This window comes from Cupressus sempervirens, chromosome 6, assembly GCF_028749045.1.
Source record: "Cupressus sempervirens isolate cs-2001-9-10 chromosome 6, ASM2874904v1, whole genome shotgun sequence".
NCBI lineage: Eukaryota > Viridiplantae > Streptophyta > Pinopsida > Cupressales > Cupressaceae > Cupressus > Cupressus sempervirens.
In genome coordinates, this window is record NC_143123.1 from 430449533 (window position 1) to 430465311 (window position 15779).

General features: G+C 34.0%; 1 protein-coding gene across 2 annotated transcripts in view; it reads left to right on the forward strand.

The window, feature by feature from the left end:
* LOC149552882 (mRNA capping enzyme family protein) overlaps positions 1–15779 on the forward strand; it is a 256559-nt gene that overhangs the window by 167541 nt on the left and 73239 nt on the right. For both annotated transcript variants that reach the window (XM_089788424.1, XM_089788423.1), the window contains exons 11-12: positions 453–515; positions 965–1088. In XM_089788424.1, the coding sequence (XP_089644550.1) occupies positions 453–515; positions 965–1088 (187 nt within the window). The remainder of the gene's footprint in view (positions 1–452; positions 516–964; positions 1089–15779) is intronic.

Below are 15779 nucleotides of genomic sequence, written 5' to 3' on the forward strand. Positions count from 1 at the left end.
GACTGTTCATGACTGTTCACCTAATTTATTATATTCCATCTCTGAAATGAGAGCAGAGATGCAAAGTTTCTACTTCCTCAGTACTCTTTAGCATACAGTAAAGCAGATTCTATATCTCTCTTTTTTATTCATATTCTTTAAATTTCCATTTATACAGCCAAGTTTCTGTATTTATGAGACTTGAATTTTTCATAACTTTTGAGAAATGACAGGTATTTTCTATTTGAATTTTTTTAATTTAAATTGTTTCAGATTTATCTGTATATAGTATATACGGATTGAAATATTGTTATAATTGTCAATAAGTTTGGGATTTACTAGAATGTATGATAGGACTGTACTTAGCAAATTGAATATGTAATTAAAGGTTGGATGTTTGAGATCACCATGATGGAGAAGTGATTGTGAACATTGTGTAATTGTTAATGAGAAATTTAACTTACATTTTGCAGGATGCAGTTGATTGTCCAGAATGGCTTGTACCCTTTCATAAATTCAAAGAACTAGCAGAAGAGGTTGGTTTGACATATATGTTGTGGATAAATTCTTTGCACATATAATTTTGATTACATGTTCTTACATTGAATACTTGTCAATATGCTTCATTGTAGGAAGTCCACCTTGTAATGTGATTTTTCATGTTCTTGTCTTTTGTTTTTTTGGCTTAATGATTAGATTTAGTCAAACTGATTTCTCTTGCATTTTGATTAATTCCCTATGATTCCCCTGTTTGTTTGTATCTATCTCTTATTTTTAGTTTGCCTACTTGTAGCATGATCCCCTTTGCCATACCATGGCATACATTTTCAATTTTTTTATGTGTACCAAGGATCTCCGCATGTCATTATCAATGGACATTGACTGATGGCATACTTTTTTTAATTTCTTATTTGTTCCAACGATCTCCCCATGTCATTTTTAATGCACATTGGCTGACATGTTTGGTACCACCGTGTCATGGCAGTATGATCTGGAGCTTGTTTTCAAGAAGAATTCACATGAATTTGTACATGAATACTTAAAAAAACCAGAGTTTGCAGAACTGATGCGGAGATTAGGTGCTCTTGGTGACGGGAATGGTGATGAAAGTATGTTTTTAATCTTTATTCCGATTTGTTCCATTATTACGTTCTACTTTTTCACTAGTCATTCAATCATTCTTAATCTGTAACATGTCTGGTGACCTGGTTATCAATCAGTTTGAGGATATTCTGTTTGTATTCTTTTGCAATGATCATCCCCCTAGCTACAGATTTTTCATGAGACGGCTACAATAATACCACCCTAAAATAGCATTATCCAGAAAGAATCTTACAATTACCATATTTGTGTTTTATGAATTTTGTTTTATGTTGCCTGCTTCAGAGTTCACATGCAATTTTTGTAGCTAAATCTCAAAAATTATATCTAAAAGGCTGGAATCCTGCAGCAGAAACTTTTGGAACCAATTTAGGAAATTTCAGAAAATTTTCCAGTTGTTTTCCTTGGCACTAAGCTTAACAGAGTACACATCTTTCATCAACATTTCCTTTTATTTGTATTTTGGGTAGGCAGTTTTTCTTCAATCACTGATAACTGTCTTTGATGAAGGGTGAAACTGTCATCATTAAATGTCGTCTTAGGCCTCTTTTTCAGTGGAATATGGTGCCCATAGATAAATTCCAAAAACATCAATTTGAAGTTATTTATTGATATATCTAATCATTAACAGATCTCTTAAAATCTGCTACTGTATTTGCTTGTTGTTGGGGACGGACCTGTTTTGGATCAGTCTATTGTGTATGTATGGGTCACAGATTGGGTCCATTGTGGGTATGCTCAGGGAAATATATCTTGGATTGTGGGTTCATCACTTTGTTTGAAGCATAATCAGGATGAACCTTGGGCTTACCCAAGGCCAACTCAATCTTGATAAATAAATTATTTTCAAGAAACAGACTTTTAGGACCAAAAATGTCTTATGTTTTAATTGTAGCTAAGCTCTGCCAATTTTCTTATAAATGCTCCTTTTGAGATCACAGATAGCTCTTTAAATATTCTTCTCAAAAATGTCCATGAGAGGGTTTTGTCCTGGTATGGACTTGTTTTGAACATATGAAACTAGAGTAATGTCCACAACACATTTTATCAATCACACATTCTGAATTCGGTACTTGTTGCTTGAATTGACCTGTTAGGCTTTGCACGTAAGGCTCCATATTTGAATCTCTATTCAATGCTGATGCCACTTGATATTAATTTATTAGATAAGCAGGAATATATCATTTTATTATTATTGTTTTGATATATTGATATAAATAGCTGATTTTTGTATATTTTTGATATTTTATACCATTGTACCTTGACTATGTAAGTTTTATTGTTCTATTTTTAAGTATTTAGTGATTCAGTTTTACCATTTTATAGTTCTTGTTTTACTGTTTACATCTTTATGTCTTATATTGTTATACATCTTTTTGTAACTAACATTTTAAGTACCACATGTATAGTATATAGCACGCACAAACACGCCCCCCCCAACACACACACACACACTCACTCCCAATCACCCTTCCATCCTGAAATTGAAGCCCACCTATTGACTTACCTGGAAACTTGTCCCCCTTGTTCCCCAGGGCGGTGTAACTATGTTTTATACATATTGTATGGCCAAAACAAAGAAAATAACACCAAACTCAAACACGAAGCCAAACAAGGCAACATTTCTGGAATTGATTTCTTTCCATTTGAATTGTTCAACAAAGAGGATGTCACAGTCTGCAAATTTCTGTCTTAAAAGGCTAAGTCAAAGAGAAAATAACTGCAACTTTGGTTGAAAATCCTGAGTTTCTCCATGTACTAAACTACTCCTTGTGATATTTATATCAAGATTCAGTTGCATAGTTTTTTCCTAGTACTAGTTGGCTCATATCTAATGAATAGTGTTTCACACATATCCATCAAGATGCAAATGCATGGTCCATTTGGCATGCATTGCATCTAGGTGACATTCATAGGGATGAAGCATCTAACTTCTTGGGAGGCCACCCATCCTAATAATACTCCGACTCAAGCACACTTGCAAATGTGACAACAAGACTATGGAGTTCCCCCAATTTCAAACTCTCTTAGCTTGCTACCCCATTAGCAAGTGTATTTGAGTTAAAACATAATGGGGATGGATGACCTCTTGGGAAGTCCAAATGTTGCACCCTTGTGAGCATCACCTAGATGTGTGATGTATGCAAAGTGGACTGTCAATTCCAATGAGAGAGAAGTTCATGTGAATCACTACACATAAATGTGGGTCAATGCGTTTGACTTGAAAACTACAAAATTAAATCTTGATAAGATGAGATAAATTTATTTGTCCAACAAAAGACCACAAAGAGGGTCCACAGGAGTGCTGACAAAAAGTAGAAGGATGGCCAAAACGAGAACACCAAATGATGCCTAGGGGAAAAGAATGAAACAAGAAAAACAAGAAGAACAAGAAGAAAACAACCACCTAGCTAATCCCTAAGGAAAATATAAATAATAATTTGACACATTAAAGAAAATATCTCATACTAATCCTCCTTGCGCTCATTAATTCAAAATGGTTGGATGTTAGAAAGGAAAGAATGGGAGAAAGAAAACCAAAGAAATAGAAGAGAACATCTTGTCCCCAACATAAGCAAGAGGTTATAGAGCGCGTTGAGATTGGGATCTTGGTGGAAGTCTCACATCAAAATAAAATAAAAAAGGGAAACAAGTGAAAAGATTTATATTTTGAAACCAATATTTAAGAAGCCATTTACTATTTGTGGCATGTCATTTGATTGTGCGCACAATAGCCTAGTTATTATTATTGGAGAGCAACTCGTAAAAATATTTGATGTACTAACCAATGTTGAAGACGGTCATTACAAATGTACAAAATAGAAAGTTACTAATAAGAAATTGAAGAAATGATCTTATCTACAATATATTACATAGATGATCATTAAAGTGATTAAGTAATATTCTAATACCCTCCCTTACATAGACAAGTTCCTAAATTTAGGGGTTAGCTTGGTGGTGTCAATACCAAGAGGCTTGGTGAGAATATTTGCAGTCTGATCCGCTATTGGAACATACTACAAGAAAACTGTTCCATCTTCAACTAACTGCTGAATGTAATGACAATGAATGCCGACATGTTTGGTTCATTAATGGAAAATTAGATTCTTGGCAGTTTGAGAACTCTCTCATTATCATAAAACCAAGGATTTGAACCTGTGTGATATATTTGCATATTCGCAAGCATCCAACAAAGCCAAGCTACCTTAACTGTTGCTCGATACTCTGCTTCTATCAAGGGGAGAGACACTGCCTACTGCTTTTTACTTAGTCCATGTGACTACACCAAATTGCAAGCTCAAGACATCCAAATGTTGATTTCTTATCATCAACCAAACCTTCACAATTTGATTTTGTGTGCCCACTGAGTCTAGGATCATGACTCAATGTAAGAAAGTCCATAATTAGAGGTGCCCTTCACATAACGCAATGCACACTTCATTGTTACCCAATGATTAGCCTTGGGGGTTGTCATGAATTGGGAAATGTAGCTTACTGCAAAATTGAGATTAGGTTTCATAGTAGTGAGATAGATGAGATTGACCACTAGTTTCTTGAAAGTGGTTTCATAATAGGAGGAGAATCAGATGGCTAACAACTTCAATCCTTCCTCCATATGTGTGGAAGCAGGTTTACAATTTGACATTCAAAATTTGTTGAGCAAGCTCTTGGTATATGCTTAGACTAGGAAATAAAAATGCTATCACCAGTTTGCCAAAACTGAACACCTATACAATAATAGAGAAGACCCAAATTTGTCATATCAAAATCTTTGCACAAGTATGGTTTGATTCCTGCAATCAAATGTGCTAAATTGCCAGTAATGATCAAGTCATCCACAGACAATAAGAAAGAGATCATCACTAGAGTGTTTGATGTAAAGATTATTGTCAAAAGGGATATGGTGAAAACCATGAGAAATTAAGTACTGATCAATCTTGATGTACCATACTCAAGGAGTCTATTTGAGTCTATAGAGTGCTTTCTTGAGTTGACATACTAGGTGTTCTTTGCTAGTGACCTTAAAACTAGGAGGTTGTGTCATGTAGATTTCTTTCCGCAACTCATTGTTGAGGAAGGCACTCTTAACATCCATTTGATGGACTTTCCATTCAAATTGAGCTGCAATGATGAGAAGAAGAGGGATTTAACTCCTCTTGGTAGTAGGAGAAAAAGTCTCATCATAGTCAATTCCCTCCCATTGTGTAAATCCACAAGCAACTAACTTGGCCTTGTATTTATCTAAGGTTTTGTCTACATATGCGCTCATTTGCAGCTAATGGGCTTCTTTTCTGGAGGAAGATCAAAGAGAACCCATAAGTTGTTTTTTCTGAGACTCTAGTATTCTACATCCATCGCTTGTTCTCACTTTGTAATCCCTGTCGCCTATTTAAATGTCTAAGGTTCTTAAATACTTTGAAGGTTGGCCATGAAGAAAAGTTAACTATATTGTGTTGCTTTCCCTTGTTTTTAGAAAATCTATGCTTAATAAACTCATTGGGACAAGGATCACTGAATGTCTTAGCCTACTATTTAAACCAGAGAGTAGATGTGCCAACATTAGATGGAGGATTAATAAAATGGAGTTGGAGGTGGAAGAGGATCTTGAACAGGTGGAAGATTAGCATCATCCGAAGGAAATTCTAGTACCGCATCATCAAATACAAAATCTGCATCACTCCTCCCATTAGGTGAACCCAATGTAAGGAAAACACCCAAATCAGAAGCTTTCAAAGGCTGATCCTCAGAATTTTGTAAACATATTCTTTTGACGCTATAAGCCTTATGGTTGTCACTATATTCTAGTAAGCCTTATGGTTGTCACTTTGTTTTGTAAACATAAGCTTTTGATGCTTGGAATCCAATTTGGAGCATTGGGCATTTGGAATCTATAGATACGCTAAAGAGCCAAAACAAATGGCTGATCTTGTGTTTGCGCGTCCAGGCTTCCTCAAGAGTCTTGCCCTTAACTGCATGTCTAGGAGATCGATTAAGGACATAAAGCGTATTAAAGACTACTTTTGTCTAGTAATTTTTAGGAACATTTATTTGTTCCATCATAGATTTGACCATTTCTGTAATGGTACAGTTGTGACATTCTACAATGTTGATTTATTGAGTGGTGTATGGTGTGACTAATTGATGTTTGATGCCCATGTATATCATAGAAAGTAGAGAAAGCTGTAGAACAAAATTCCCCCATTACCAAATCTAAAAGATATAATAGAATACCCAAACTGTTTTTCTACTAAGGCCTTATATTTCAGAAATTCAAGAAACATATGATTTTTATCTAAGAAAGTTCATCCACGTTTTTTGACTGAAATCATAAAAAATAAAGCAAGAAATACTTGTACCCAATAATAGGAGTATTCCTTGGATCACATACATCAGCATGGACTAACTTTAGTACCTTAGAGGCTTGCCACGAGTCTCCATCCTTGATTGGTGTTTTGTGTTGCCTCCTCGCTTGACAAACTCTACAAACTCGCTGATTCTGAGTTTGAATTTCTGAATAAACTGAGCAAGATAGTGAATGTTCAGATGACAATATTGCTGATGCCAAAGATTGCTGATAGAAAATGATTTTGCTGCGAAGGCATGGTCAAGAGAATCACCAGTATCAGCAAGTTTGTATAGATTATGATCCTCAATGCCAACATCTATAGTAGTACATGTTGCATGATTAACAATCGAACACTTGTGTGCATTGAATACCATATCATGCTGAGGAGAATACCACATGATCTAATTCACTGAGTAGGTTTAGTTTAATGCTAGGAATATAGTACACATTGAGTAAAATGAGAATCATCCCACTAGACTGTATTGGAACGTTTCTCTTGCCAACCACAATAGACTCTTCACCTTCTCCAAATATGACTGAATTAGCAAAGGGAGAAAATTCTTTAAACCAATCACATCTGTGAGTGACATGCTGAGATGGACTGTTACATCCCAATTTTTGACCTAGCTTGAAATATAGTCGTTGAGGTTCACATGAGGTCATTTCTCAATTTAATTTGATATTTAGTCGTTATGATTTCAAGTGAAGATGACATGTTAGTTGATCGTTAATTGCAAATTCATGGAATTAAGATGAAAGGTTAACTGTTATAGTTATTTATGAATAAATAATTTAATTACTGAGAAATTCCTTGCAGGAAGCATGTTGAAGGGGTGGAAGCATTGTCAGAAAAGAATTAGGCAGGGTGTCACCATCATTGAGCAGACAGATAGAGGACCTAGCGACTTGGAACAGAATACATCTGTGGAATCGCATGAGTTATTTTAATAAATGTTTTAATTAAAATAATTGAGTTATGTAATAAATAATTAAATTATTTTAAAGGATTTAAATTTGTGCATTTAAATATTATAATGATTTGGCATCATTATACCTAAATAATTTAATAGAATGATGTTTAGTTGTACATTATAATAGTAATGTTCGAATTATAATAATTGAATTATTATTTTCAAATTGTAATGTTCCAATTATTCTTTTCAACTTATTTTTTTTCCTTATATTTGTTTGGGCAGTCGAAAAGATTCTTGTAACTGATGGGGAGCCAGATAGCCACGATTGGTCCCTTATATGGAAGTCATGGGATATATTTTCATTCACCTGATTATTATTTTCTTGACTACGTTTTTCTCTTTCTTTCCAATTTTTCATCTTTTAATTACCCTGTGAGTTGGGTTAGGGGAAAACAAGAACTCTCATATTCGATTTTCTTTAAAAACATTCCTTGCATTTTGGCGGATTCATACCTAATCGATATCCTATAATTAGTTTGCTTTACATGGTTAAATTGGCGGAAGTCATGAGGGAGAGAGGTTGGTTACGAAGAATTAGGAGAGACAATTTAATGTCATTTGAAACAATCGTTTTGGGGAGAAATGTATGTTGAGCTCGGTTCAGATACCAGGATATGTAGAGAACACAGGTTCATTGTGGAACATTGCCCACCGCCCTTTTGCAAGTTAGAGCTTGGGGGCTCATTGTCATCTGAAGTCATTCCAGGAGGTAATGCGGGAGACTATTTAAATGTGGAATTCATGCATCATGTAGTCTTCACTTGCCAACCATGGCCTTTAGAAGAACGCACTCCAACACTACTAATGCCATTACACACTGTTGTTAAGATTCAAGAAGTCTTGATTGCATGAGAATCAATACTGATGCCGGTCTAATACAGACCAAATCAGGTAGACTTAAATAGATTTTTAGTTCACAAAGTCTCTCTTTATTTTATCAATGATGTTCTTAAATTATAATCGTGTATCACCCATGTAGATATAGGATGGAAATACAATGATAACCGTGATTTAATAAATCTATCTGAATGTATTATTTGTGGTTGTATTTCATAGTTCTTCTTTCTTTTTGCTGTTGGCTACATATTGATAGAGCTAAGGATAGATTTAAATATATATTTTTTCAAATCATTTTCTCTCTGATTAAGTATCCAACCATAGCCAGATATTAGAGAGCAATTTATAATGTTAACCATTTGCATTTAAAAAAAAAATGTATATGAGATCATTCACCGAGAATCCCTGAAAATATATCAGTTGTATTATACTTGATTGAATACGTAAATCCACATCAATGCTCATGTTTGTCTGAATTTTCCAAACAAGATTAGAACTCTGTAGATTGTTTCTAACACCTAGGACTCATCGACGAATATGCCATGAAATGGTGAGGAGGTGGAGTTACAAAGAAATCAGTTGTGATTAATTTAATTAATTGAGCATTCAATTTTGAAAATTGTTAAAGAACATAATAAAGTAATCACAAAGTGTGAAATGCTGGATGTACATAAATCTTCTTAACAGAGCCGTCTGCTCTGAGAATTCAGAATACCTGGGACTCACCCGGCTGTGTAGTCAAGAAGATGGGTGATGAGGTGAGAGAAAGGAATCATCAATAATATATGAATCAATATCGAAATGATAGAATGACGTTTATCATTTTTAATATGAATTAATTAATAGCTCATGCATATTCCTGTTATTGTGATCTCCTATTGCCAAGCCATATGGTGAAGTTAAATATCAGGAAGCCCAGTAGATGGCAAGAAGATCCCTGCCAATTCCGAGTAGGGAGGGCCTTTCTCGTTAAAGATTGTGTGGGGATAAGTTGTGGTCTGCGGTTGGGTGGTAAAGCCCCTGACAATGCTTCACCTCTCTCAAGATGTCGGATATGCGTTAGACAGAGATAAGCTATGCATTCAATTGTTTATCAGAAACAGGTATTATTAGTATTATTTATAAGGAGGTAAGATTGAATTGATTTAAATTCATTGTTATCATTATTTTACACCTGGATTGATTTGTGAAATTGTTTTTCATTTATATGAATATTGAATATAAGTATTTATCTAACCTTGAGAAATTGTCACAGATAAGTAATCTGAAGTAAAAGAAATCCGAAGCCCTAATTGATTTGGGTGACAACTTGAACCTTAAATGATATAGTGGTATTGGAAGCCCTAGCTAAATCCGTGGTCGGGGAAGCCCTAAATTGAATCCATGGTCATGGAAGCCCTAAAGTGAATCCGTGGTATTGAAAGCCCTAAGTGAGATAGCGGTATCAAAAGCCCTAAATGAATCAAAGGTAAACAATGCCCTAATTTTAAAATAATAGAAGTATTTAATTTGATTTTAAGATAGCGGTTTTTAGATGGTAGTTGTCATATGAAATTGTTTAGTGTATTGTGGACTAATCCGGGTGGTTGCAAAAGCATCCTTAGTTGACTTTCAGTCTTAGTGTTCCGAGGTATGTGATTTCAATTTTTGAAGTAATTTCATTTAAAGGTATTTCAAGTATTTAGTTAAGAAATTTTTGTTAACTGACTTTAACGGTAAATCTTCTTCACATGAACATGAATGATGTAACTGCCTTCTTATGAAATCGAAGTTATAACCGTATTCTATGCATATGTTAGATGTTAATTTAGACCTGGAAAATCTGGATGTTACATGGACCAAAATCTATATACCAGGCAGATGATTTTACGTGGTTTGCAGGTCAAAGGAAAACTCTTTATACTTTTTGTGCTCAACAACTCTAGCTCTAGATTGAGACCTTCCTTTCTTTTGTTGTTTGGAAGCCAAACAATTGTGCGAATTCTTAAGAAGATGGCCATATTTATGTCAGTAAGTTACATTGAACCTTCTTTCAACCATCTTGATACTGATTGGAGCCCTTCTATTGAGATTTTCTTTTATCCTTATGAAATGATTTAGCTACAAAGGCTTGCTTGGAGGAGGACGAAGTGGCGTTAGTACCAAATTGTTTTTTCGAACTATCCTTCTTTAAAATTTTGGTGCGCAACTCTAGAAATTTCAGATGAAGATTAGTTGAAGTAATGTCAAGAGTTTCTATAAAGTGCTCATAAGATTGAAGTGACTCTTCAAGGTGATGACTACCTTATCTTCTTCCTCCATTTTCTGACTGATAGCTTCAAGCTGATCTTGGATGTCCTCAATCTTTGGGAGATGCTCCTATAAGAATAGGCATCATCCATCATGATGGAAAATGACTGGTTCTTCAAGAAGAATGCTTGACTTTCATCAAATGTCTCATGCACCTCCTTTAGATGCTTCCAAATGTTTGATGCAGACTTGCTAAAAGGAATTTGAGGCAATTGATAATTTGTGATGGAGAGCTTGAGAAGCATGACAACTTCTCGATTCCGCTTATCAAACTTATCTCGGTCTTCTTGGGTTGTGGCAGGACAAGTCTTTGTGACCAAAACTAGCTTATTTAGGTAGTGATATTCGGAGATTGCTAGCATGCGCTACTTCCAAGTGTGCACAAAAAACTAAAAGTCAAAGAAGAGTCAATGACACATAATTTGAAACACGAATCCCAATGTAGAAAATACATGCAGATGTAGGTATAAACTTCAGAAATAATAATATACAACTAGCATAGATTATGAGAAAAATTTCCAACTAACCTTAAAAAACCTAACAAAAACCCAGAGGAGATCTCAAAAAACTCACAAGGAATCTATAATCAAAATAAATTTTTGGCTATTTTGAAATTTGAGGCATGAAAATCAACACCTACAAAATTCTAACAATGACCTAGTTGATGTTTTGAAAAACCCGCAATGAATTTGCTATTAGATTTTAAAACCAGCAAAGGAATTCAAAGTTTGGAAGGAAACCCTAGCTGGATGTAGAAGAAGGTAAAAAATGATAGACAAGCTTTAATTGAAGAATAAAAATAACTAAAAAATGGTCGAAAATGAGTGCCAAGGCTGACAAAATGGCGTCTACAAACCTTGTGTAGCTAGAAAATGATGCAAAAAATGTCTGTAAAAGACAGGAAAAAAGCCAAAAGATTGTGATTAAAAAATCAAGTTGTAGAAAGGATGAAATGCAGATAGAGACTTGTGAAATACAGTTGCATTCATGTCAGAAGTTGTAGGGGGGAGAATGATCCTAAAACATGGTTGAAGCATACACTTTTTCCAAAAAAGAAGTCCAGAAAGCCACCATTTTATGGAAAGAAAGGGCCACATTTTTGGATAGAAAACATAGATGCAGCCAAAAAACGCAGAAATGAGCCACCAAAGAGGAGCCACAAGTCCTTGAGTAAAACGATAACACAAACAACCTTGAAAAATGTGAAAATACATCATGCAAGTTGGCACAAAACATTACACCCCCAAAACATTTTGTTTTCCAAAAATAAAAAAATTTCAATCAAACATTGTAACTTGGCTCTGATACCATAGTAGTGGAGAGTAATTGGTAAAAATATTTGATGTATTGACAAATGATCAAGATTATCATTATAAATAATTTACAAGTGTACAAAATAGAAAGTTTCTCATAAGGAATTGAGGAAATGATCTTATCTATAATATATTGCATAGATGACCATTAAAGTAATTAAATAATTTTCTAATCATAGAAGTGTAATTTTGCCAAGAATACCAATTATACTTGACTAATCCTAAATCCCTAAGTTTGTTGATTTTTCCCTTAAAGAAATTCTGATTTATGAAAAAATCGTTGACCAATCATTGACATGATTTTCAGCAACCTTTTTGCATTTAAAGTGCATTAAAATCTGTAAAAAAACATTTAAAAAACACTGCGAAACCTTCAAAATCCTACAAAAATACTCAAAATTGATCAATCACTCTGAAAAAGGGTTGATTCTAGGATGAAAGTGAAGGTAATGAGGGTTTGGCTTGAAAAAAATTGTAATTTTGTCCCTGTAGTTTTCTTTCCAACCTTTGGAAAACCTTAATCAGAGGAGTGCAGAGCAATGGCTGTAATCAGCAAAATTCAAATGTGCTTAGATCATCCTAAATTGTCGGGGGCATGCGAGATAGTGCTTCAATCATATTAAATTATGGTTTTACGACTTGAGCACTTTGCATGCCTTGACCCATGAATTTTTATGAGATCAACTATCAAATTAATATTATACACTAAATTTTAAAATTATCATTATTAAGCACTAATATAGATTGCCCTTTCACGGGGGTTTATAACTAATATTATAATGCAGTTTCAAAATTTTAGTTATTATTGACTATTAATATATTACTAGCATAGAAGTAGAAAATGGAAAAAAATCACAGTTATACATGACCAATCAGGAGTTTAGCATGTACAATGATTTATTCCCCAAAGGATCAAGAGATTTTGTCAATGACTTTCAACATTTTTTTGCAATTTATCAGGTAATTAGTTGGCAGAAAGAAAATTTTAATCAGCAAAAATAATGTGGGAAACTAGCAGAAACTGTAAAAGCAACGACTGGAAAAACTTGCAACATGACATAATCCTCTAGGAGATCGACGAGCAACGCTGAAGATGCAAATAGGAAAATTGGGCCAAAAGTTTTGCAAAGTCTCGAGTGTTACGAAGTGAGGAAATAACATGAGAGATTGACAATTACAAACAAAATCACAGTTATACATGACCAATCAGGAGTTTAGCATGTACAGTGATTTATTCCCCAAAGGATCAAGAGATTTTGTGACTTTCAACATTTTTTTGCAATTTATCAGGTAATTAGTTGGCAGAAAGAAAATTTTAATCAGCAAAAATAATGTGGGAAACTAACAGAAACTGTAAAAGCAACGACTGGAAAAACTTGCAACATGACATAATCCTCTAGGAGATCGACGAGCAACGCTGAAGATGCAAATAGGAAAATTGGGCCAAAAGTTTTGCAAAGTCTCGAGTGTTACGAAGTGAGGAAATAACATGAGAGATTGACAATAACAAACAAAATTTTCCTTTGTTTCTACATTGAATATAGGGTATAGCTTGATTGATACTATTTCTTTTTTAACCTTGATTGTGTTTATATAAATTTCAAATATTTAAATTGTTCCAACATGAAACAAAAGAAGGCTGTAACAAAGCTGCCCTATTTATTTTTGCGGTGATCTTAAAGAGAAGGGTAAGAAAGTTTTACCTTATTTCTTTTTGGAGAAAACAAAGGACCCTACAATAATCATTATAATCATTTTAACCTTGTAAATTATAAATTCTGACAATTAATAAAATTACTTGAAGTTAAAATTAAGTAGTTGAGCAATGCAGTCTCTAAGTTCAACATATATAAAATTGTTTTGGTATATATACATGTGTATATATCACTTCTGATATGTGTATATTAGGCTAACTTTGTATAATTGTCTATTGATTATACATAATAAAAAGGAGCTTTAAAGAATTCTTGAACATGAATTCTCCTACTTATTAGTTAATGTGATTAAGCCCTAAGGGCTTTCTAATGAATGGTTAATACTACACAACACTTAGTGAAGGTTTTGCAAATGGGATTGCAAGCAAGGTGGGCTTTATCGTGGAGGAAACTTCATTTTTAAGTGTGTTTGAGTTGTAGTAGTACAGGGATGTGTGACCTTTCTAGAAGTTTTGGTTAGAAGATGTAATGTGTGCTAACCTTTCCATTCATTCTTATGAGAGAAGGGTTCTTGTGACCCACTACTCATGAAACTTGGGCCAGTGAATTTGACTCATAAACTACACAATTCAATTGTGATCGCAACATCACAATTTGACTTACTATGGAAAACATCTCCTACTTATCAATTGATGTGCTTAAGAGGCTTTCTTGTATTGTTTTTTAAGGCACAATACTTGTTGAAGGTTTTGTTAATTAAGTTGCAAGCAAAGTGGTCTTAACCTTGGAGGAAACTTTGTGGTTAAGCACACTTTAGTTGGAGTAGCACTGGGATCGGTGACCACCTAGGAAGTCCTAGTGACTACCTAGATGCAATGAGTGCTAAGTATTCCATTCAGTCTCATAAGAAATGGCTTCTTGTCAACCCATTACTCATGAAACTTGGGTCAATGGGTTTGACTCAGAAACAACATAGATGAGTCCCTATAGCAATATTCCAAATGAACTTGTGGAAAATATCTTCTAGTTTTCAATTGATGAACTTAAGTAGCTTTCTAGTAAATGGTTCATAAGGAACAACATTGGTTGTTGATTTTGCGAAGGAGGTTGCAAGCAAGTGGGCTTAACTTGGGAAGAAACTTCGTGCTTAAGCACTTTTGTATTGGGATGGGTGACCTCTAGAAAGCTGTGATGCTTCACCTCTATGAACATCACCTAGATGCAATGAGTGTTAAGTGTTCCATTCATTCTCATGAGAGATGGAATCTTGTAAACTGCTACTCATGGAACTTGGGTCAATGAGCTTGACACAAACTACACAAATGAAATCTAGCAATATCACAAATGAATTCTACTTATATAAATATGAAAGTTTTCTTTTAATGACAATATTTTGCGAAGAAATCTTCATTCTGATTTGAAAAATAGGAAAGCCCACATCATATTTTGGTGCCATTTCAAATCATAGCATGATTGAAATTTATATTGTTAAAACTTTTGAGTCCTCCAAGTTAAAAATATATCAGGAGGAGGTTGCACAAGTGCTTTATGTCCTTTATCATCTATGCTGTGGAAATATCTTCAATTTAAAATGAAAGTGGTTCTTCACAATATTTTTATAAATGGAAATTTTTGCCTAATTTATTCAAAACATCCTACTCTGGTTTGCCGATTTATTCCTAAAACGATTTATGCTTCTACAATTCTAATAGTTGTGTGTAGAGAGGTGTTAGAAGAGTACCTACGCATAACTCTTGTAATTGAGCCTCAAATTATTCATTCTTACAACGAAAACTAGACGAAATTGAATTCAAGTTGATTCCTAGATTGTAATAAAAAATATTCTGAACATATACAATTGTACTAAAAAATATGATTGAATGAATATTGATCTATCTAAAATGTTGTCTCTCTAGCAATGCATTACTGAAAAAATTACTTAACACTAGTTGCAATAACTAAAAAAAGTGACATTTGTAAGGGTTTCACAATTTTTTTTGCATAGATCACAATCAGTAACTAAGAATCAATTAATATAATTGAGATTGGTATAGTAATTGAGTGATAAAAAAACAATCAATAACTTTTAGCAGTCAATTGATTATTTATGTGCTAGGAAAGCAAGAATTGTAAACATAATTAAAATCCGAATTTTAAAATTTGGGCAATTTGGACAACATTAATGAACCTTCTCCAAGATATCAAAACCTGTGAGGGAGTGTGCTTGACATAGCTGTATTTGATTAGGAATCATGAAATATTCCACAGATCCAGGAACTGTCAA